Consider the following 24,987-nt stretch of genomic DNA (forward strand, 5'->3'; position numbering starts at 1 on the left):
AGACAGGCATGGTGCTACTTTTTAAAACCTTCTCTTACCTAAAACCTCACTAGCCTTTGAAACCAGTACTTGTCTTCACGTGTTTAGGGGACAATATAATTGAAAATGATGGAGCTGCAGGCTTGATGCAGCCAGGAGTGCCAGTTATACGCACGTCTGAGCTTTCCTGGGGAGGGGAAGTGGCCTCACACCATGGTGATTGTTCTGACCAACAAAGGAAAAATAGGGTCAGGCAGATAGATCCCTCACAAAGGGCTTCCTCTTTTGAGGCTGTCACCTCCTCAAATTAATCACACCTCAGAAAGAGAAGACCTATCAAGGGTAAGATACCATTCAACATGTCTCTTAAAGATTGTTCTCATACAAGATTTATTCTCCAGCACCCCTCCCACCCTCATCCCCATCCCAATTCACAGTGGAGGACTAAGGAGATTCAGAGCAGGATCCGCACATTCAGGAAACACCTTCCCAAGATTTTGCTCTCCTTCTTTCCCTCCCTCTTACCAACTCCCAAGAACTGATGCTACACACACTCATGCAAACACACAAAATCCCACACCTTCCCCACACCTCCTGTTTTTTTTTCCACATCAGAGGTCACCTGTAAGACATCTGGGCTCCGAGAAGAGAGGTGTACACAGTCTGTCTGAGAACCCTAAAGTGGGGAGAGGCCATTACCCTAACTTCACACAAAGGGAAGTGACTATGAATCAGACACCTAGTTCTTCTCCCGTCTCATTGTTGGCTATTTTCACCCTGGCCTCTACTCTGTCCATCAACCAAGAGCAAACATATTAGCACACTCCCACCTGCAGCACATGAAAATGGGCTCTGTCCAACATCTCTCACCCAGGTATGGGGGTGTTGGGGGAGTGGTCCCTGAGGATCAGCAAAGGGTTAATGCAGAGGGGAAGAGAATAGAAGAGTCTGGCTTAAGCTTTGACTGGGGAGGCACAGGTTTAGATCTAATTACCATTTTTTAGTTTTTTCTCACATGATTTCACTAGGGGCAGAACAGATACCCCTTTACAGGGGGCTCTGCTGATTATAGACACATTCTTGCTAACTGGGCTCATCCTTACAACAGGCCCTGCCAAATCGGGAAGCAGTTGAAAATAAAATTAAAGGAGCTGAATAGGGAGTGACAATAGCTGGTGCAAGAAGAGCTGGTGGCTCCTGGGATGAATGCCACTGAGCCGTTTGTAAAGTGCTACTCTGACACTGCCCATGGAATTATTGCTTCTCCAAAGGAGGAGCAGAAGGAACAGGAACATGGAAATGGGCATGGTATGGTATTGCTTTGCTCATTGCTCAGGCTGATAGGCAAATGGAGCCAGGGGTTAGCAGCACCACAGATAACCAGGCAGCTCTAAAAGATTCAGTGAGACCATGAGATATGGAGGCACTCACCCTCCCAGCCAGCTGACCCCATGGCCCAAGGTAATGCAGAAGAGGCCCACTCCCACCTCACGTTCACATTTCTTAAATTTCACAAACAATAATTTGGAGCACTGGGGGTTAGGCCTCAAGAAATGAGGATGGACTGGGGCAGAGGGAGCAGGCCTGCTCTGCAGAACCAAAGGACAAGCTTGCTTAGAAAAAGACAGATCAAATCATGGCTTAGCACAAGAGGATAACAATGTAACTCTTCTAGCTGCTGCCTGACTAGAAGCTCTAGGGAGATGATGAAAGAAGGGAAGGGATCTATCAGTGAGGGCCACTGAGCACCCATACCTAGAAGCACACAGCAGCATCCCCTCAAAAGGGAACCAATACCCCTGACTACTTTGTTCCCCAAAAGTACCACCACCCTGATGGAGAGTGTCCCTCAGGGAGCACACTCTCACTTCAGTGACTTGAGCTCAGAAATGGGCACCCAGCTGGTAGCAGGGGAGTGAGTATCCTCTCTCAGCAAGCCTCTGAGCATCAGCCAGGCCACCGAGCATACAAATATAATTCAGGGGATGGGACCTGGGTTCTTCGCTTGCCCCTTCACCTTAAGTGGAATGGGGAGAAAAAACCTAAACCACAGTGACCCCCAAGGGGAGTCTGCCTCAGTGGCTCCTGGAACTGGCAGGGTCCAGCTGATTCAGCTCCGACTGGTCCAGAAGTTCAAAGTCATCCCCCTCAGCATCAGTGTCCAGGTCTGAACTGGGGGCCCGGAGGAAGCCTCTTGTTGCTCTCCGGGGAGGTAGGCCAGAAGGGCCTGGCTGGGAGGCCCCTGACAGGGCCAGCTGGATCATGCCCTGGGAGACCAGGCTAGCAAGGTTGCTGGTGAGGTTGGATCCTCCAGGCAGGGCACCAAGCAGGAGCTCTGGCAGTGCAGCCTCGTCCCTGCCGGCAGGGGCGCCCTGAGGCTCCTCGGCCCCTGGTGGGGAACGGTACATCAAGCTGGGCATCCCGATGCTGGTATCATCTTCATCATCCAGGCCAGCAGGATCCACATTAATGGAAGGGAAGTCTGGAAGGTCTCTGGCAAAGGATTCCTCTGGGTCACTGTGACCATCTAGGTCTGGAAGAACAGAGGAGTGTCTGAGACATGGCAACTCCACAAAGTCACCCCCATGTAATCAATTTTTCCACCCTGGATTTCTGGCACTGGTTGGCCTTCCCCCTCCACTTAAAGACTGCTGTGGTCTCTACTGGCCAAAGAATTTCCCCTTTCTTCCTCCGCTATGTCCCCCGTGAGTCTAAAACCTGAGGCTACTAAGGGGCTGAGGATTTCTAGGAAAGCAGCAGTACCATCCTGGCTGGAGCCATACCCCTAAGGCTTCATGGCCACCTGATCCACAGCTCAGAAAGCAGGAGGGGAGGGGGCACTATCCCTGCTGCAACAGAGCCACTGCCAACAGAGCCACTGCCAACTCGGGTCCAAGCTTCCTCTCACCTTCAGAGCCTTCTGTTAGAGGTGTTTGGCCCCGAGAAAGATTGAATGTGCCGTTGTCTGTGCAGGAGACCTCAGCATCTGAGTGCTCAGAGTCTGTGATGGCCAATTCCCTGGCAACAGTAGAATCATCCAGCTTAGGAAAAGAAAAGACCAACAAGCCTGAAGAGATGATGCCATTAGGAACAGGTGTAACAGTTCCCCAGTTACTTTACCAGTGAGCTGGCCCTAAAGGCCAGCAGTGTAACCAGGCATAGGCTGGGACTTCAGTCAAATTCCTGACCCCTTTTAGGCTGCTCCCCCAGGGAAAACACCCTTATTCATCAATCTTGAGCCCAGGAAAGGAAGCAGTCTTGGGTATCAACCAGCCACTTACTCTTAAACAAGTAACTGATCGAGAGAATACTTTTCACAGGTGGCCAGGAGGATACACACACTGCCTGACCTAAGGCGGGCTGTTTAAAAGATGATCACACCAGTTCCAGAAGTTCTGCCATGATGGTAAGGGTAAAAAGAAGACATGGAAGAGGGTGTGCTGGTCACCAGGCTCAAGTTGAGATCTACATACAAAGTCCCAATAAGCACTAGCTTCTCTCCTCACTGCTCTTGGGAGCAAAGAAGGTGGGGTCTTGGAGAACACACAAGGAGCTTAAAAACCTGATTACTATCTATACATGGGCACCAGATGGTTAAAAAGGGAGCTTAAAAAAAAAAACTGGCCAGTGATACAGCTTCCACATGCAAGATACCTGAGGACAGAAGGCAGCAAGTTCCTCTTCGCTGTCACTTTGGTTGTCCGTGGCACGTTCTGGGTGTAGAGCTCTGCGGCGCACTATGTGGAAAGAGCAGAAGACCTTGTCGCCTTCCCTTGAGGGGAACACCCACCCACTCTGGATTTCAAAGGCATAAAACGAGAATCTAAGAGAACCCCCTAAGCCTACATACCAATGCCTAGTGTGGAGATGCTGGGCCTAAGTGGCAATATAAGCTGGTAACACAGGAGAGAAAGATGTCTCTTCCAACATCCCACCCTCGAGAACCCCACCTTTTCATTCTGGTGAGATGATCAACTACCAGGCTCATCAACAACTCTCAGATCAGCTAGGCACAGACTGAACATCAGTGTGTCCAGTGGACACTATCATAGAGAGGGCATAGGGAGATGCCCAGCCTGGGTTAAGTCAGGCTTTTAAGGACTAATACTATTCAACTGGCTGCATCAGGTGGAGCTTGGCTTTGGTGTCCATGTGCAAGGCTCTTTGAAGGCCAGGGCTTAATGAAACACCCAACCCGACCAGACCAGGAAGAGAGGAAAAAGTCTGCACAACGGTCATTCGTGCGTTGGAGGATCTTAGGCTAGTACACTTCTGGCTTCTGAAGCCAGCTTTAAATTCCTTTTGGAAGGCAGCTTTCAGCAGTGAAAAAGAGGCCCAGCTTAGGAATTTAAAAGACCTGCTCTGCCACTTACTAACTGTGAGCTTCAATTTCTTCCACTAGAAAAGGATAATACCACCCTCTTCTCAAGGCTGTTGTAAAGGGTAACTAAGACAACGTGTGCAGAACAGCCAGCACAGTGCACAGGCACCCAGAAAGTACTTCATAAAAACAGCTAACACTGGGAATACCTTCACAGTCTTTATTTGACTTCAGAGAACTTTCCTCAGATTTGTTTAAAATGAGACTGTCTAGCGTTCCAAATGGGAAAAATTGGTAAGCCTGCATAGATTTCCCTGGAATAGAATATCACTTTTACCTACCACCCCCCTACACACCAATCACACCCTACTTCTCCCATTTTCAGGGACCTCTGAGCTTCTCCTTCTCTTCCCCAAATTTCCCAAGTGGAAGGAAGCCTCCCTTGACACTTACATTGTCTTTCTCTCTGCTTGGACATCATGTAGCCACGGACACTGAAGTCCAGCCGCTGCAGAGCTGGCTTCAGCCATACATATGCTCGATCCCACAGTCGGTGGTACACAGCAAGGGGCCACATCATGACAGCGACAACTGAGAGGAGTGGGAAAGAGTGGCAAAATGGCAAAGGGGCTGCACGAAACAGTCCTGTCCCTGTCCCTCTGCCGTTGTGTCCTTAGGGTTTGGACAATTAGTGTGAAACAGTTCTGCCTAGTTCTGCTGGTCCTCTTCCTCTGCCATCACTTGCATATGGGTGTCACTGAGCCATACACAAGGCCAAATGGTAACAATGCCTCATAAACTACACAAATCATGTGAGCTCCCAATACATAACGGCCACAGCCCTCACTACTCAGTTCTTCCAGTCTCAAGCAGAGTCCATGCCAATATGAAGTAACTTAATGTACAGAACAATGCTGCAAGGGAAAAAAGCGCTCCAGGGTATATACACTCAGCGTATACAATACACTGAACCTAAAAGTTCCCTTCTAAGATAGGGACAGATAGTCCTTTATAGTTGGTAATACAATATATGTTGGTGGACCCTCATCAGTTTCTAAGGCTGACTTAGTAAGAGAAGGACTTTCTATATGGGAAGCCTGATACAGGCAAGAAGATATTTTCGTGACACTAAACAGGAGATGAAAATACAAAAAGATCATTTCCTAGAGAAATGAAATATAAACGTACTCGCCCTAGACCCAGTGTTAGCTGTGGCTGGAAAAGCTATGAGCAGGGTAAGCTCACAGGGGAGGTACATGCCATACTTACGCATTAAGTAGGACAGCAGGAGCCCAGGGATGTAGCGGCCCAAGACAGCCAAAAAGGTCAGTATCCCACAGCTCAGCAAGCAGAACTGGGGGAGTCACGAAACAGTATTAAGTTTCTGCTACATGGAGTGGACAGGGGTGGGGACAAGGAGTGGGGGAGGCAGATGAGGTGGAGATGTGACTGAAATGATTCTTTATGACCTCTGAGTAAAGCACGGACATGTCAGAATGACATGTACCTAGCCATTGCTGCATTCAATGGTGATTCCGTTTGGGAGGAAAGGGAGGATATCCACTACTATTCAAACTCCTCTCACATGGCTAACCCCACAGGACTGCACCTTTCATGCTGGGAAACTGGTTTGAATAGGACTTAGCCAAAAATTCTCTCTGAAAACAAGGGTTGGTGGTGGGCTTTTTAAGTCAAAGTAAAATAAAATTAAAAAACCCAACCACCTACCACATGTTTAACATGACACAGAGTGCACACAAGCAAGTTTTCTTTCCCATCTTACATGGACACTATCAGGCAGGAAGATGGCCTAATCTACATGGCAAGCACCCAAAGGAGTCATCAAGCTCTTGCCTTAGTTCTAGTGGCTGGTCAGAGGCCCCTTCCTACAACTTCCTTTTGTCTCCACAAACACCATGGCCTTTTCTTTCTTGAATGAGGGTAGGTTGTAAAAGGGTTGTTTCAGTTTAGCATGAACTCAGCTGAGAAGCCAGAAATGAGAATGAAAAAGGGAAGAAGAGTCTTACCTTGCCTGGGTTTTGCTTTTTGAAAAGCAAAAGATTCCTTATGAAAATGGTCCCACTAACCCAGACTTCAGCTACATGGTGGCAGAGCTCGGGCACGCTGAGCAACCGAGGGTGCACAAAGCCCCAGCTATGGGAGAGAGAAGGGGGAGCTGTGAAAGAAGGGTGTTGAGGGATCCCCCCCATCTTGCTGTGAAGGCAGCCAATGCTTCCGGGTTTAAACAGGGGCTGAGGAGTGGCTAGTCCTAGGTGTTCTGGAGGTGAAGCATGACTCTTCTTGGCTCACCAGGTTGAAACTTGACTTCAAGGACTAGGAGGGCAAACTTGTTCTGACAACTCCACCCTGTGAGCAAGCAGCCCAATCCACGTGTGTAAACCTGCCACCAGCTCTTTGTGCTTAGAAACATCTTTCCTGTGCTCAGACCATTGCAATTCACTGTGATTGCAATCCAGGGAAAAAAGTAAAGCACAGTCTGATACCACTGCTGCAGGGTGGGGAGACAATGGTGGATGTGCCCCGCAGACAGAAAACAAGTAAAGCAAAACCAAAATAAACCACAGCAAAGAAAATTCCTTGGATCACACATATGAGATGAATGAACTGAGAAATGAAAGCAGGAGCTGTAAGCCACAAAAGGAATCTTTGGCTTGCTGATGCCAGGAACCAATGTGTTTTCTGACCAGAAACTTTAAATAGCCAGAGGTCACAGAAAACACTAAATAACCTGGTATAAAAGCCAGGAGACAATGCTAAGTTTTCACCGTAGGGCTGAATAATGCAGCTAATTCGTTGGCATGTGAGGTCATGGGGCACCATTATGCTTCTTTTTCAGAAGCATCTCCTGTAAGTATCAGAGGATACTAGCCATCTCCACATACTGCTCCCTGAACTTTAGGATTTGTTAAAATGATTATTTGCAACAGACTAGGTTCTCAGCTTATACTTTGTGTCCAGAACATGGAGTTAACAACATGTAACCAGAATATTACAAGAGAATCAATCATAGCAACAACAAGGGATTTAATTAGTGTTCCATACCTCTCATTGTCTAATGCGTCGGATCTTGGCACTACAATATTAAAACAAATACCAGCATTAGTTGGTAGGGAAAACTAAACATGAAAATGTTAGGCTATTGGTCTGACAGCTCAAGTTTTAATAGGTTTGGGGAAAAGAAAACAGTCATAGCCAATAAAAAGGAGACACCATGTTATACTGCCGTGTTAGGGAGCTGCAGACAAGGGAATGATGGCTGATGCCTTCTCATTTCTCCATCAAGGCGGGGTGGAAGGTGGGCATCCAGATGGAGCACTAGGATCCCTTCTAATTACTACAGCTGGGGACCAAGATGCATACAAAAAATGGTCCATCCCAACTCTCAGATGTGTCTGAGTTGCACCAGGTTACTAAGGCATGTTATAACTACTCAAACCCTAGAAATCTGCCTATTTAAAAAGAGATCCATTAGCTACAAACAATGTTCTAAAGTCTTTTGAATTCACCACCATAACACAGGTGGATGAGTTATATGATTCCTTGAAGTCTCTGCAAAATAGGATGGGAATACAGTTAAAAGTTGTACACTCTGGTTTGAATATCCTGCCAACACTTAAAAATTACATGTCCAAAACCTACATCAATTTTCCTCTCACTCCCCACCCACACCAACTGCCCTGAACCTGCCTATATCTGCTAACTGTAATGCCATTCTCCTACTCTCCTTGCTTTGAAATCCCAAAGCTGGCTTTTATCCCTTACTCTTCTAACCCCATGTTTATCAGTCTTGATGTGTCTTCCTTCTTCACAGCTCTCCAAGCCATCATCATTTGTTTCCATTGACACCTCTCTCTTTCTCACAAAGATACTGCCGTAGTCTCCTATCAGGTCTCCCTCTTTCCCCCTTTTCTCCCTCCATATGGTCTGGTAAAATGCTATCAAATTAATCTTTAATATCATCTCAGCATATAGCTTTAATAAAAGAATTTTCGATGACCACCCACTACCACAGGATAAAGTCTAAACTTCCAAATCTAACTATAAGGCTTTAAAAAATCAAATCCCAACATACTTTGTTTTATTTCCTATTATTCCCTTTAATGACCTCTCCACTCCCATGAAAATTATCAGTTCCCTGCTCTCAGGAGATGCTTTGCAGCTTCTGGTTCCTCAGACTAATCAAGCCTCTGATCTCTCTAGAAACACACTTATTTCTCTACCTGTGCAAATCTTTTGTTTCCTTTAAGGCTTAAGCTAAGGCCAAAATACATAACAAACATACTGATTACATACTGCACTGTGACATTTCTGGTGCTGTTCTGTAACTTTTCTTATGTTCACATATGTGTAAATTCTGAGAAAAGGAACCATATCTTAGAGTACTTTATGTAAGTCATAATGCCTAACTTAGTGCTTTACAAATAAAAATTTAAAAGAAATTCCTCAGGGATGGATATAGCTCAGTGGTATGCACAAGGTCCTGGGTTCAATCACCAGCACCTCCAATAAAGAAAAAAAAAGATTAATTCCTGAGAGGCAAATTGATATTGCCTTGGTAATGATATAGTATCCAGTGAGATTTTTTTTTTTTTTTTTTTTTTTTAGAATTATTTTTTAACAACTTGAGGACTACTTTATTCCTGAGGGCAAGAAAATACTAGGTGGTAGATACAGATTGCCTGAGCTTAGTAACAATGGAAAGGGCGGAACTCAGCTCTTAGGAACTACAGACAGGGCACTAGCCCTTCAAGTGTCTCCTAAAAGCAAATAACTCAGACATCAAAAGATATTACCAGCTCTACATACTCCCTCATAAACCCCTACAACTAAAGGTAAAAATTACAGAAAGGTCATTTCCGGTTCAGATTGTTCTAAATGCTACCAAACTCACCTTTTATTTCAGGCCAGATTTTGTTCTTCCATTGATCTATACACACAATGATCATGGAGCTGAATGCAAGTAAAAACACAAGACGAAGGGATGTCAGTGCAAAGAACCTAAAGAGAAGGATAAACAGAAGATCATTATCCAATTAAGCTAATTTCAGAAAAAAACATGTGCACTAAAGTTTCTGTGGTAAATAGACTTAAGTCCTAGCTATACACCTTGGGAAAACCACCTAAACTTTCTAGACTTCAGCTATTTTACCCATGGTTCAGAGACAGTAATTTGCTTCTGTAAAGGCAGAGGACTAAACCAAATAACCTCTCAAAGCTCCTTTCAACTTTCAAGTCTGTGATTCTATTCATTTTGGGGAGAAATTCATTACTATTAACAAGTTGTTAAAATGCAACCAAAATCTTTCTACCAAATTAGACCCTGGTATAGGACAACAAACTGACAGAGATGCATTAAAGAGCATCTAATAAACAACAAGGTCCTACAGTATAGCACAGGGTACTACATTCAGTATCTTGTAATAAGTTATAATGAAAAAGGATATGAAAAAGAGTATGTATATGTGTTTGTATATATATCTGTATGACTGAATCACTATCCTGTACAATAGAAACTAACATAACATTGTAAATCAACTACCATTCAACTAAATAAATAAGCAAAAAAAAAAAAAAAAACCTGAAAAAAAAAAAAAGAGCATCTAATTCAATTAGACTTCCTTTTACAGATGAAGGAACTAAGGCTCAAAAAAGTAAAAAGACTTGGTCATAGTCACAGAAAGTGAGCACTGAAGCTACATCTGGAAGTCAATTCTGTAGAATTAACACCAAACCTTCTCAAACTCTTCCCAAAAAACTGAAGAACACTTCTTGATTCATTTAATGAGGGTAGCATTACTCTGATACCAAAGTCAGACAAAAACTCTACAGGAAAACTACAATATACCTTATGAATATAGACACAAAAATCCCCAATAAAATATTATCAAAATGAATTCAGCAGCATATTAAAAGGATTATACAACATGATCAATTCTGGGATTTAATCCAGCAATGCAATGGTGGTTCAACATAAAAAAAAATCAATTATAATGTATCATATTAATAGAATGAAGCAAGAGCTAGTTCTTATTTGAAAGAATCAATTATAAAGAGATATTTACAAAAAATCTGGGAAATCTGAACACTGACATTACATCTGAAGCTATTAAGGAATTACTGTTAATTTTTTGGGTGTGATGATGTTCCAAAAGTTATGTTTTTAAAAAGTATCTTTTAGAGATACATACTAAAATATTTATGAATGAAATGATACAATATCTGGGATTTGTGTCAAAATAACAGTTTGGCAAGTGAAAGGGTGTAAAAGAAGATGAAACAAGACTGACCATGAGCTGATAATTGCTGAAGCTGGATGATGAATGAGTACATAGGATTCTTTGTTATTCTCTCTATGTATTTAAAAATCTTTCACAATAATTTTTTTTAAGTTATTTCTTATGAGTCTTCCTATCATACCACTCCAGCGCCTCTAGGGCAGCACCCTGCAGTGTCGGTGGTCCAGTGACTTTACCAGGCTGTGGGAAACTAGGTATAGAAATAGAAAGTAAGCCTTTAGAAGTTCTTATAGCAATCTGACCAAGTAATTTTGAATATAAGAATATATTTGGGCTTGTATTTTGTAGATCTTTTTAAACTTAATTTATCTAGTAACTCATTTATATTTTATTTTACAAAAGTATTGATTTGAAACAGACTGGGAAAACCAACACTAGTCTCTCACTGCAGATGATTCGAGAAACACTGTTCTAAGATCTAGCTGGAAGCCAAATGCATCACCAGAGAGGTGGTTTAGCAGGGCAGTGAGGTATAACGTTTAAAGTTAGATTGACTTGAGTTTATTTATTTGAACAGTCACTCTTAGTCGTGTGACCTTGAATAAATTAGCTTAACCTCTTTAAGCCTCAGTTTCTCCATCTATATGTGATGTTAACAACAACAAATCTTGCTGGATTGTTTGCAGGTATTAGAAACAATATACTTAAACACTTGTAAAAATATCATAGTTGATCTTGCTAAAAAGATGAAGAAAATACAAGGTAACTAATACATGCCTAACACATAGTTCTATTTAGTTTTAGGATGTAGAAAGGTTACTAGCTACCATCACAGCAACTGATCAAACAAGGGTAAGGATGACCAAAGGCTGGTTATAAATGACCTCTCCTCTTCTCAACTCAACACATGACCTAATGACTTGACATATTCACAGAATGATACTAAGAGTATAATCTTTATATTAGAAAAAAGCTTTATCTGTGTGTACCTATGAATATATATATATGCATACAGAGGAACTTTTAATTTTGGTCTCCAGACGTTTTTGCACTGTTTTCAATAAACACGAATCCATGTTACATAATTTTTAAAACTATACAAAGCATGAGGGATGGAAGGAACCGAGAACTTAGAAATCCAATCACCAATGACAACTTTATTCCAATATTTCCACTCCATCACTTGAAGGATACTGTAATTATACATGAGATTAAGGAATGAAAGTAGTTTAACAGATATAAGCCTCCACAGCTGCCCTGGGCCATCAATCTTCTCTCCAAAACCATCCTAACAAACAAGGAAATCTAACAAGGCCAGGGATAAGGGCTCGAGAGCATTTTGCTCCCCAGTGCTGCTGCTTCCATGTCCCAGCAGCCAGATGTGGCATGTCTCTGTTTTCTCCAGAGTACTTGAAAGGGCTCTCTGGGGAGGCAATCCAGACTCTCTACAATCTCCACTTCCCAGATCATGATTACTACCACAAATATACATTGGGGTAGGGAAAGGATATTAAGCTCTCCTAAGAAAGGTCAGTTTTCCAAAGATGATGGCAATAAAAATACTGTTTCCCCAAGAGAGGACTATATTAGTAGCCTGTTATAGCCCCCACCTATGCTTCACCTCAATTAAACACACATTTTTTAATTGCCTATTATATGCTGAGGCCTTGTGGTAAGTAGCACAGTTATGGAAAAGGAGTAAAAACATGGACCTTATTCTCAAGTGTATTAATGTCAGTATGTGTTTGTAATACAGCATGACAAGGTAATAACAAAGAGGACATCTAAGCCAGAATTTTAAAGACAAATGGTAAGGCAACAGGGCAAAAAGGTGTGGGGAAGGAGAGGACATTCAGATAGGGAGAACAGCCAGCTGGCATGACATATTTAGGGAACTACAAGTATTCTGACTGAACTGAAACATAAAGAACAGAGGGAGGGGATAGTACGGGGAGAGAGGCAGTAGTCAGATCATGAAGGGCCTTTTATGACAAAGGGCATTGGATTTTATCCTGCAGATGAAGGTGAATCAGCAAAGACTTTTACAAAGGGTGTATTTTCTGGGTTATGAAGGCTAAAACTCTGAGCATCTGCTTGAACAAAATTAATCCTGTCCATAATTCAATTTTAGAGCCAAATATAGGATAACCTTTTCTTGAACAAGCCAATGCAGAAACTTAAGAGGAAGAAGAGTTTTTCAGTGTGGTGTACAATAACTCTTGGGAAAACAGTTTCTTCCATATAGATTAAAACTTAATTAATGGAAAAATCACCTCTAACCACTAGAGTTGACCTCTTCAAGGTAACCAGACAATTAATATCAACTATTATTAATTCCCATAGGGGTATGACCATCAACTATAAAAGAATATGGATAAGCATGTGCTCCTTTCCTTCAGCCCTCAATACTAAATTCCTAAACAAAAAGCGAGCATCAGACCGGTATGTTTGGGATATACTGAAGTCACATTACACCTATCATTTTATGGAGGTAACCTGGAAGCCTACCTATAAAAAAAAAAAAACAAAAAACTATGCAACCCTGTACAAGGACAAGACAAAACTGAAGATAAAGTACTTGTGAGACTCGTATAGATAAGCGATGAGGAAAAATAAAGGAGGATTCTCATTCAGTTTAGTCCTGCAAAGTCTATTCATGCAGGCCAAAAAATTCACATGCATATGTAAGTGTGCAAGTTTGATAAGACAACACGCAAAACATTTTTCAGCAACTATAATCAGCGTGAGAACTTCCTAACTGAGCAAAAACAACTACAAATGCAGTCAACTCTGGATACTATTCATATGTGAATTCTCTGTGTATTGCCCACAGCCCATTACTCCTTCTACCCACTGTCAGCTCACAAGAGGTTTTTCCTTAATGATATTTATTTTTCTTATTTCTAAAGGCAAGCATGTTTATTGGGGAAAGTTTAGAAAATATAATAATTGAGGAAGAAAATAAAAACAAAATTAGTACACTATCACCAGTATAAAAGTCTTGCCCCGCCTCCCCCAAATTTTTTTTTTTTAACCTGAATCTGTCCAAGCCTCTAGATCCAACTACCAGTTCACAGGAAATACACAGAGGAGCACAGGGGAATGGGTTAAGCCACAGGGATATAATCAGCAAAATCCAATCTTTTGGACACTTTACAGGACATACTGGTTTCTTCAACAAATAAATTACAAGGAGGAAAAGGACTGAAAGGGAATCAACAAAGTAAGAGAGATGTAGAAAGAAAAAACAGAACAATTGGTCACAATATGTGGACTTAATTTGGCTCCTAACCCAAATGAACTGTTTAAAAACACAAAGTGACATTTATGAGAAAACTGGAAATCTGAACACTGGCTGGAAACATTAATTTTTACATGTTATAATGGTAGTGATTTTTTTTTTAATTTTTATTTATTATTTGTATTCTTTTTGGAGGGGGAGGTAATTAGGTTTATTTATTTCTTTTTTAATGGAGATACTGGGGATTGAACTCAGGGCCTATGCATGCTAATAAGCAGGCGCTCTACCACTGAACTATACCCTCCCCCTCCGGTAGTGATAATTTACTAAAGTCTTTATTTTTCAGAGTCACATACTGAAAAACTTACAAATTAAATGATGTGACATCTAGGATTTGCCTCAAAACAAGAAAGGAGGAGGTGAAAAAGAACTGGGTATAGAAGACACAAAACTGGCCATGAATTGAATATTTTTAAAGCTGGGTACATGGTGATACATAATATTATTCTGTCTTACATAAATGTTTTAAATTCTCCATAGTAAAATGTTTAAAAAATAACCCTTCATCCACATACATACCCCAAAATGTTTTTTTTAAATTCACATATAAAAACTCCATGGAAGTATATAGCATAACTTGTTTAAAAACCTCCTCATTCCTTTAACAATACATAGATACATTCTCCTTTATCACCAGAAAAGCATCCAAAACTTTAATATGATTACATCATGCATAGATACAATTAGTGTTTTAAACTTGTCCCTAATCGAACTAAGATGTTTCCAATTTTTGATGTAATAAAGAAGCTGAACTATATATCACTGAGCATAAATCTTTGACTTTACTTACAGTTAACTAAATGGAAGTACTAGCTAGTACTAGTACCTTTTTTTGGTAACAGCATTATTGTGATGCAGTTTGCACACCATAAAATTTACCCTTTTAAACTATCTAATTCAATGGTTTTTACTATATTCAGAGTTGTGTAACCATCACCATTATCTAATTTAAAACATTTCATCACCCTCAAAAGAAACCTCCCCATTTCTCCCAGCCTCTGAAAAGGCAATAATTTTTTAAGTATCTTAAAACGTGTTGCCAGATTACTTTCCAGCCAGGCTATCAAATTTACATTCCTATCAACCAAACAGCAGTTTTTCCATATTTTGCCCAGAATAAACTACTACCATTTTTAAAAGCCTAACAAGCAGAAATTAGCAACTCACTGCCATTTATATTAGATTTTTGTATTACTAATGAGTAAAAATTTATATATCCATTGATTTATTATTTTTTGGCTTTTTTGTCCTTTTATAAATTACCCATTCCCTTTATTAGGGGCTAAAATCCAATTAATTATCAGTCTAAATAAAACATTCCTTAGAAAAACAGTCTGGTGTCCAGAAAAATCATGAGAAATTACAAAAATAAACAACTCTTTGGGGTTAACTATACCATGGATCCTCATCATTAGCACAGGTAAATTAAAGTTTGCTGTAATCATACATGAAATAAAGATCACATGTCTCTTTTCAAAGAATACACTATTTCTGGGTTCCTTTGTTATTACAGAGTAAGCCTGTCTCAGTGGCACTTCAGAACAAAGCATCCCATCCTACAGGGATAGAAAGCCCATTATTGTACAGCACTTGTGGCTGCTGGTTAATGAGCCAGTCACTGGTAAATTAGAATGAAAAAAAAAAAAAATTAACCAGACCTATATCATGTAGTAGTAGTTGTTGCTTGCACAAAACCATAAACCAAACCAGCTAGCTGCAAATGACCTACGCTACATTAATGGGCAGAAAGCACCCAACCTTACAATTAGAATCGATAAAAACTGATTACAAAACAGAGGCAAAAAAAAGGAAGCCAAGGCATCTCTGCGAGTCTTCCTGGCTACCAAAAGCAACAAGATCTCTCCAAAGACTATCATCAGAAACATTTGCTCAATAGATTTCATCTGAAATTTGATGTGTAGATTTTTCTTCACAGAACAAATGTCTTATTTTAAATAGGCCCTCCCTTCCATTTCCTATTTCCATTGTTTTTACTCAAATTCTAATCTTTTAAATCAGAACTGCTGTATACCTTTAATGCCTTTTTGGGTCATTTTTTTAATGGGCAGGGGCGGAGAGAGGAAATAAATTTGCAAATTTTTCAATTGTGAAAACAATAGATTCCGTAATATCCCCTAGAACATAGTATGGTTAACTCAGACTAGTGACTGTAAAAGCAGATCCCAACAGAGATCTCTTAACAAAAAAAAAAAAACAGGTTATGGAGTATTCTAAATCAATATTCCTAATTTAAAGACCACCTAGAGTCACAGAATGTTAAGAACTGGAAAGGAGCTCAGCAGTCATCATCTAGCCCTCCTTGCACCATGTGCTCTTCATAGAAGGAGTAGGAGCTCAGAGATCACACATGTTTCCGGGGCTCCTTTGTCCTCCCCTTAACTCTTAGGTATGGGTCCAACCAGAAAGTTACTAGAACTTGCTCTTTTCTGATCCTGTCAGGATACACTCTTGCTGACTCATACTCTTCCCCCAGATCAGTCACTTACAGGTGGTGCTGAGGCTAATGAAAATACAGGTGACTGGTAAGGAAGGCCTGACATTTCCGTTATTATACTGGAGAAAATAACTTATCAGTGACCAGAAGCAATACAGGCTGGAAGATCTCCGATATGATCACTATAATTTTCCTGGAACCTGAAAATAAGAGTGAAAGTCTTGAAATGCTCTAGTAACAAGGCATCCACATCTACCCCTATCTTTTATGTTCTTTTTAAAATTAAGATGTCAGAGGGCACATTCACAGATACAGAAAAACCTCAACTGAGAAGATAAAACATTGAAAATTAAGTGCTACCTACCTGAATTGATGATTTGTTTGTACTCCTATCCAGTCTTCTAATACCTCAAAATGTATAAAACACCTCAGTTAATGACGTATCATTAATCAAAACAATGAAGGAAAAATAAAATATTCCAGATTTGACTTCTCTCTGACTTGAGCCAACAATCCTCCTGCGTTTCCTAAATAAAGTCTGAGAACTAAACAGTCACTCTTTGACATTCCTAAGCAAAACGTCAACACCCATATTCAATGTGATGTTACTGGTATGTGAAGTCTTATTTTGAACCTCAACCCACGTTCCAAGGAAGCTCATTTCCTAAAACAATCCTGTGAACTCCAATGCCAAACTACCCTGGCCTCTAGAGCCTTAACACTATCAGTCATTCTGAACCCTTCACAGGTAAGAGTCCTCTCCATAAACGACATACCCAATTGCTCTGTCGCTCTCAAGAGTCACACCCTCATTTTGCTACATCTCTCCCCCACCTACTTAGAGCCTGATGGGAATGTAACAAGAGGAACTGCCTTCTGGATACTCAGCAGGCAGGCTACCAGGAAATGCCAGAGATAAAGACCAATCACAACAATGCTTTAAGAGACTCAAGAGTAGGAAAAGGGGATCTGAGTGAGATTCTAAACATAGTATATTAGTAACTTAAGTATACACTATCAGAGGCCAGCAAATTAAAGGTAACTAACATTTAAAGATGTCTCAGAACAGCTCCTTCTGTGCAGACTTCAACCCCACATTCAACTTCAAAAATCTCTCAGGCAAGAGGCACGTGTAAAGTCCTCTCCTCAAAGGTAACAACATACAAGCTACTGATCTATTTGCATTAATAAACCCTTGGTTTATCAGGATTCATTTAAATCCTGATAAAGTTTTTATATATCGGTCAGTCACACTTTGATACAAACTGGTTTAATGAGGATCAACTTTTTTTCCAAGGAGTACAATTCCAATGTAGGAAATGAAGTTTGATTAAATGGTCTGGGGTTAAGATTGGGATGGGGAGGCTGAGAGTAAAGGAAGAAAAGGTCATTTTGGAAAATGCTCCAGAATGAGGTGTAACAATTAAGGGTTTTTGACAAAGAGCAACAGGAGGGAGGCAGGTACCAGGGGATCAAGGAAGAAGCACTACCAAAAATAAATGAAAAATGTAGGAAAAGCTTATCATCAAGTTTCCCTAAGATTTTATAAGCAACAAATGCCAGAGACTGCTGTGACACCTTTATCCTGGGTCTCCTTTCAACTGTCAGAGGATTGATGTAATAGCTGGATATTAGGTGTTCCTGTCAATGAGCTTGGAATTGTTTGTTTTGCTCTAGCTCACTGGAAAATCTTCTTCAGACAAAGGATAACAAATGTTTTGGTTTTAAAACCAAGAATTTCAAAAGGAAAACCATTTTTAGGAAAAACTTTTTTGGGGGAACGATACACTTCGCTCTGTTTCAGGCTTATTCAGAAATGCTTTATTTCATTCCACTGTAGAAGCCCTCCTACACTTCGGTCCCTTGGAATTTGATCAGTAACATGTCCCTAGTTATGAATAAATTCAAACTATGCTTGGCAGATCCTCTGAAGACCTAAGACCTCTTAAGGTGATGGTAACTGAGAGGAGAAGCAGTTCCATTTTCAAAGAGCATGACACAAACAGATTCTACAGCATATTTATAGCTTTCCAGCTCAGGAAAACTCACACGCACTATTAATCACCCTCAATTTCCCTGCCTATAAACGTAGCTAAAGAATGCCTCCCTAATTCCTCGAACAGGGAGGAGTTGCCATCATAAGTGGCTTTGAAACGTGTGAAATCTCACAATCACTATTTCCTAACTGTTCTTTAAAAGCGTATAATTTTCTTTCAAGTTACAGCTACGGAGTCTCTCACTGACGCAGACTTCACAAAGTTCCCTGAGTGGGAGAAAGGATGTCTAACATGCTAATTCAGATTGCTCAAGCTTTCCTTATCACACCTATGGATACCTATTCAAGATCTCACGCCTCACGCATCTAGCCCAAAAATAACTACTAAAATCTCTGGAGACAGTCTTCAAACCACATTTGAGCAGGCAAGAGGAGGAGGTGATGGCCCTAAAAGGGCACAGCTTCCCCTGGCTAAAGTGAGGCGCCCTCGCTCACTGCGAACAGCTCAGGATGTTACTAGAAACTCCTGCCAGATGTGCGGGGCGAGGATGCGGGAGCAGGTAAAGCAGGGAAGACAACTGGAAGGCATAACTGCGGTGCCAAAGCCGCAGGCGGGACGGAGTGGAAGGAGGTGAGGCAGAATTAGGCAGGTACAGGAAGGAGCCAGTGCAGCGAAGAAAACAGGGGAGGCGAGAGATAGAGCCCTAGAGAAACCTGACGAATTCGCGCCTCGGAGGGTTTCCGAGGGTCCAGTTCTCTCACCAGAAAGCCGCGTTCAGCCCCAGGCACCACAGGGCGCTCCTGGCTGGCCGCTCCCACACCAGGGCTGCCTGCACCCGGCTCAGCAGAGGCTCGTAAGGCCCCAGCACCTCCACCAGGGCCCGCTGCGCCGCCTCAACCTGCTGGTCCCGCTCCCAGGAGCCTGACACTGTACGGCGGCCCCTGAAAGTCGGCCCCAAAGCAGGGCCTGGGGCCACGGCCACCCCCTCTGCCTCCGCCATCTCCCCCCGGCAGCCACAACATCCGGGGCCACGGCCCGATAGTCACAATAACACCAACTGCGCAGGTGCGCGATTTGGCGGGGGAGGCCGCTTCCCTCCACCGCGCGCCTGCGCGCAGGCTGTAGCTCGCGTCCACTCAGAGAAAAGAACGCTGCGTCAAAGTACGTCCCTGGTGCCGAGCCCAATCCGGAGAGGCGCACGCGCAGTCTGCGTGACTGAAGCCAAAGGAATAAGGAAGTGCCATCCCAAGAACTCAGTTCTCATTGGAGCGGAGAAAGTTCGTGGGCGGAATGGGTTGTTTGGCGCCTGCGTCGCGCGGCTAGCTGGCTGGCGAGCGGCGGCTTTCCTGGCGGGAGCGGCTGCAACGCCCGTGCTTCAGGAGCGATGCCGAGGGAGATCATCACCCTACAGTTGGGCCAGTGCGGCAATCAGAGTGAGCGAACCTCCGGCCCCTCCACTAGCCAGGTTCCTTAGATTCTGTGGGATCTCGCTGCGGGATCCTGGACTCCATCTACCCTTACCAGGATCGTAGCTCTCGGAAAGGCGGGTCATTCCTGACCCAGTGTCCAGTTGACCAACCCCAAGGGGCCCTTCCCTGCCCAGTCGCTGGCATACAGCCCTTTCCTCTGACACGGGAGACTCCCGAGGCTTGATTTCCTATCCCTGGACCCAGGCGCTCAGTCCCCCAGCTCCTAGTTGGAACCTGCCCAGACCCATATATCCTCTTTCCCCCCCTCCCGCCCCTCCCCCCAGTTGGGTTCGAGTTCTGGAAACAGCTGTGCGCCGAGCATGGTATCAGCCCCGAGGGCATCGTGGAGGAGTTCGCCACCGAGGGCACTGACCGCAAGGACGTCTTTTTCTATCAGGTGCCCCCAGCGACTTGACCAGGGCCGGCAGCGGCCCAGGGGGCCCGAAGGGAAGGGCAGCGGCTTGGTACTGGGAGACCAACTGGGCAGAGGAGCCAGGGCGGCTGGCTTGAAGAGGGAGGGCAGGCAGGAGCCAGAGTTGGGAGGACTGGGAGGGCCCTTGCTGATTGGGCTCCCTCCTGGACTCCCCTTGACAGGCAGACGATGAGCACTACATCCCTAGGGCTGTGCTGCTGGACCTGGAGCCCCGGGTGATCCACTCCATCCTCAATTCCCCCTATGCCAAGCTCTACAACCCAGAGAACATCTACCTGTCAGAGCATGGAGGAGGAGCTGGCAACAACTGGGCCAGCGGATTCTCCCAGGTCATTTGCTATTCCCTTGCAGAACAACACCCTTCCTGTGTGGGAGCAGGCCCTAGGACTTCCCAGAGAGATGAAACTAGTTGGAGGATGTATGAATGAAAAGACAGAGAGAGAGAGACATGGCTGAGGAGAGTTCTTTTTTCTAAGCTATCTATGTAGCGTAGAGACTGCACTAGCCAAGTGCCGTGAGTCAGGCCGTATTGAGTGCTTTACGTATATTAACTTACTTAAACCTCCCAACAACCCTAGAGGTAGATACTACAGGTCTACAGTCTCTGTGGATTTACAGAACCCAAAAAACTCTGAAACCAAAAGATGATTTATAACTACTCATTTAGCACCAAAACCAAATCTCAGTGGAGACAGGCTAGTTTATAATTTCTATCCAACTTATTGTCATTACTTATACTTTCCAGTGCAAAAATATTAATGTATTTGATACCATATTACCTTCCTAGAATCTGAAATATTTGACTTCTGAAAGATAACTGGCCCCAAGAATTTTAGATCAGGGACTAGACCTGTGTTATATACCTTTATTATACAGATAAGGAAACTGAGGTATAGAGTGATTTAGTAACCTGCCCAGAGTCACTCAGCTAACTAGAACTAAGGCTAATCAAGGAACCCAGGCAGTCTGGATGTAGAGGGTTATGAAACCACTGTGCTATAACGTCTCTCAATGCAAATAAAAAGCACAACTACTAGGCTCCAAAAAAGGACTTTTAGGTGCTATAAGAAAAATCAAGGGTGGCTATTCTGAGGTCAGACTCCTTGTCCCATAGTCCCGTCCCACTCTGACCCTCCCCATGTCTGTACAGGGAGAGAAGATCCATGAAGACATTTTTGACATCATAGACCGGGAGGCAGATGGCAGTGACAGTCTAGAGGTGAGCGTCTCGGGAATGCTGATGGGAGCCGACATGGGGAAGGCTCGGCAATGCCCTTTAGAAGCCACTTGTTAGGTACGAGACCCTCCCATGTATCCTTTGCACTGGACAGCAGCCATGGGGCCTTGCTGGAAACAAGGCAGAGTCTCCCAAGCTGTATGTGTTGGGGGAGGGAAGTGGAGGAGAGGGCCCAGGAAGATAGGGTCCAAGAAATTATAAAATGGGTCTAGTTTGAAATGCTGCCACTGATACCTAGACACTGACTGCCCCTTCCCCATACAGGGCTTTGTGCTATGTCACTCCATCGCTGGGGGAACAGGCTCTGGCCTGGGCTCCTACCTCTTGGAACGGCTCAATGACAGGTCAGTCTGTGTTTTAAGAGTCTGGGAGGACTTGGTTTCCCAGGTGACTGGGAGGCCCTCCAGATAAACCTTCCTATTCACTGGAGCAGGAAAGGGGCCCTTGTTTTCTCTCTTGTATTGAGGAAAGACAAGGTACAATAATCAAAAACCTGATCCTACTCCCAGTGGTTGGAACCAGAGTCTAGCATCTAGTCTTTAGATGCAGATTCAAGGAGTATGGCCTGTTAAGAGTTAGAACCCTAGATCCTAAGATGTCTCTGCCCTTCCCGTGCTTTGGGTTACAGACTTCTAAAAGTCAAGTCTCCTTTCTCTGCTGTCCTATGACCCAACCCCAATTTCCCTACCCTGATTTAGCTGCTTCCTGACAGTTGGTGGGAGCCCCAAGATTACCAAGCCTCCAGTCTGTTGCTCTTGCCCATCCTCTCAAACTCCACTAGGTACCCCAAGAAGCTGGTGCAGACTTACTCAGTGTTTCCCAACCAGGACGAGATGAGCGATGTGGTGGTCCAGCCCTACAACTCACTGCTCACACTCAAGAGGCTGACTCAGAACGCAGACTGTGTGGTGAGTCCTGGAGTCTAACTTTCTCCATGCCCCAACCCAATGTCTATTTCATCATTTTCACATATTTTTAAAAGTCCTTTTTGAACCCTCCCGTGCAAGTCCCTTTTGGATGGGTCTTTCTGGCCATGAAGCACCAAGGAAATTAAACTTTGGAGCACAGACTCAGGCAGAGCTCTTTTTCCTTCTGTCCCCATAAATTTGTCACCCACTTCTGTCCCCCCAGGTGGTGCTGGACAACACAGCCCTGAACCGGATCGCTACAGACCGCCTGCACATCCAGAACCCATCCTTCTCCCAGATCAACCAGCTAGTGAGCCCCGACTCCTGGATTCCTTTAGACTGGAACCCCTCCTTGCCAGAGCATCATCTGGGGAAGGGAGGCACCCCCACCCCTGGGCAAGACCCATGACACGGCACCCTTGTCCCCAGGTGTCCACCATCATGTCGGCCAGCACCACCACCCTGCGCTACCCTGGCTACATGAACAATGACCTCATCGGCCTCATCGCCTCGCTCATTCCCACACCACGGCTCCACTTCCTCATGACCGGCTACACCCCCCTCACCACGGACCAGTCGGTAAGAGCAGCCCTCGGGCCCAGCAGGCCCTGAGGAGCCTTTCTCTCCTCCCTGCTGCACCTGGAGCCGCCCTTTGTGGCCCCCAGAGGCCCTGCGCTCAGGGTCTGGCACAGACTGGGCGACTGTCTGGCTGCCTTGCTCTCCTCTTCCCTCTGCCTGTGGCTCCCTGCGGGGCCTGGGCTGTACGGGGTCTGCATAGGCTCCCGCACAAGGGCGTGAGTTTGCCGAGCGAGGAGGGCTGAGATGCCTGATACCACAGCAGAGGCTCAGCGTGAACCTGAATCTGAGGACACTCCCCACAGAGCCCAAACTACCCCAAGTCCGATGGGGACATGTGTTGCCGCTCCTCTCTGTCCGTGCATCTCTGGACTGTGCCCTGAGTGCTGGCCTGGTCCCTGTGGCCACTCTCCCCTCAGGTGGCCAGTGTGAGGAAGACCACGGTCCTGGATGTCATGAGGCGGCTACTGCAGCCCAAGAACGTGATGGTGTCCACAGGCCGGGACCGCCAGACCAACCACTGCTACATCGCCATCCTCAACATCATCCAGGGGGAGGTGGACCCCACCCAGGTAGGAGAGGCCCCTCCGTTCTACCCCCGGAGCCCACAGGGGTAGAGGAGAGGCTACCACCACCACTCCTGTGCCCATCCTAGGTCCACAAGAGCCTGCAGAGGATCCGGGAACGGAAATTGGCCAACTTCATCCCCTGGGGCCCAGCCAGCATCCAGGTGGCCCTGTCCAGGAAGTCGCCCTACTTGCCTTCTGCCCATAGGGTCAGTGGGCTCATGATGGCCAACCACACCAGCATCTCCTCGGTGAGCCTCACAGTTTGCATCTGTTTTCTCATAATCATTGTCCTGGCTGTGCCTCACCTCTATGCATCCCTGCTGCCTCTGCTTCTGGCTTCTTTACTGTGGAGATAGCCCAGCCTCAGTTCCCTGGCTCTCTGGGCCATGTTGCTCCTTGATGTTCTTTGTGACCCCTGCTTTCTGCACACCCTAAGCTCTTCGAGCGGACCTGTCGCCAGTATGACAAGCTGCGGAAGCGGGAGGCCTTCCTGGAGCAGTTCCGCAAGGAGGACATCTTCAGGGAGAACTTTGACGAGCTGGACACATCCAGGGAGATTGTGCAGCAGCTCATTGATGAATACCATGCAGCCACACGGCCAGACTACATCTCCTGGGGCACCCAGGAACAGTGAGTCCCCCAGAACAGGGACCCTCATCTGCCTTACTGGTTGTCCCAGGTCCTGCCTGACTAACCACCCACTCAGAGTACAGATCAGGGACCTCGTACCTCTTTCTTATAAACACACACACAGTAGTCTCTTTTGTCCTGGGGACATACTTACTTCTCCTCTTACGAGACTATTTATGTTTAATAAAGCACTGGATATAAATCAAGTCACTGGTCTCTTTGAAGGCTTGGAGAACTGGGGGCAGGGGGTGCCTGTTCTTCATCATTCCGACAGGGTCTTCCTCTACTTCCAATACCTTCAACTCTAAGCAAGCAGCCTCCCCCAGCTTTTCCCTCTCCTGCCTAGTATTGGAGAACATGGGTGGGGTTGACCCTGAGACATTCCTTTCCAGGGCAGAGAGGTCCACAAATGCTACCTTGTTCTCTATCTCACACTCTGGGTCCCAGTCCCCTCCCACTCTTCCCTATATAGGTGACCATTCCACCAGTTTCACTTTCCCACATTAGTGTCCTGCTGGTCATCATGGCAAAAGGCCTGAGGCTACCACCCCCACCACCAAGCCCCAGACAAGCAATACAGTCAGCCCACATGCCTTTCATCTTCCTGCACTGGGGGCAGTGCCAGATATCCAATCCTGGAGAGCCCTGGTCAGGCAGCTGGAGTCTAGGACAGTCAAATCAGGAGATCAAAACCAAAGCCTAGACTGTAGGCAAGGCCAAAAGTGAGCCCATACCTAAGGCACCATAATTCTGTTCTCAGGTGATCTCCAGTTAAGTCAAAGGCCAGTGTCTTCTACTTCTGGTACAAGATTGCAGAGAGGAAGTAATACATAGTGGCCTAAATCTTCAGAATCA

At 44.6% G+C, this 24,987-nt stretch overlaps 2 protein-coding genes across 3 annotated transcripts; one reads left to right on the plus strand and one right to left on the minus strand.

Moving 5' to 3' along the window:
- Positions 1–352: 352 nt before the first annotated feature.
- Positions 353–19,384, minus strand: RETREG3 (reticulophagy regulator family member 3). 2 transcript variants are annotated; one of them, XM_010981797.3, is made up of 10 exons: positions 19,072–19,203; positions 16,678–16,721; positions 9,213–9,319; positions 7,364–7,394; positions 6,328–6,454; positions 5,570–5,654; positions 4,754–4,891; positions 3,634–3,716; positions 2,888–3,020; positions 353–2,512 (listed from the first exon to the last, which is right to left on the minus strand). In XM_010981797.3, exons 3-10 carry the CDS (start codon positions 9,265–9,267, stop codon positions 2,055–2,057), a joined length of 1,110 nt encoding a protein of 369 aa, XP_010980099.1. In that variant the 5' UTR covers positions 9,268–9,319; positions 16,678–16,721; positions 19,072–19,203; the 3' UTR covers positions 353–2,054. The 2 variants fall into 2 exon arrangements, with proteins under 2 accessions (XP_010980099.1, XP_010980098.1); XM_010981796.3 differs by lacking the exon at positions 16,678–16,721 and having other exon boundaries at positions 19,072–19,384.
- Positions 19,385–19,529: 145 nt separating this feature from the next.
- TUBG1 (tubulin gamma 1) lies at positions 19,530–24,338 on the plus strand. The gene is made up of 11 exons (XM_010981800.3): positions 19,530–19,743; positions 20,064–20,176; positions 20,374–20,541; positions 21,363–21,431; positions 21,714–21,793; positions 22,231–22,357; positions 22,581–22,667; positions 22,787–22,936; positions 23,353–23,505; positions 23,589–23,750; positions 23,939–24,338. Exons 1-11 carry the CDS (start codon positions 19,695–19,697, stop codon positions 24,134–24,136), a joined length of 1,356 nt encoding a protein of 451 aa, XP_010980102.1. The 5' UTR covers positions 19,530–19,694; the 3' UTR covers positions 24,137–24,338.
- Positions 24,339–24,987: the final 649 nt, after the last annotated feature.

This window comes from Camelus dromedarius, chromosome 16, assembly GCF_036321535.1.
Source record: "Camelus dromedarius isolate mCamDro1 chromosome 16, mCamDro1.pat, whole genome shotgun sequence".
NCBI lineage: Eukaryota > Metazoa > Chordata > Mammalia > Artiodactyla > Camelidae > Camelus > Camelus dromedarius.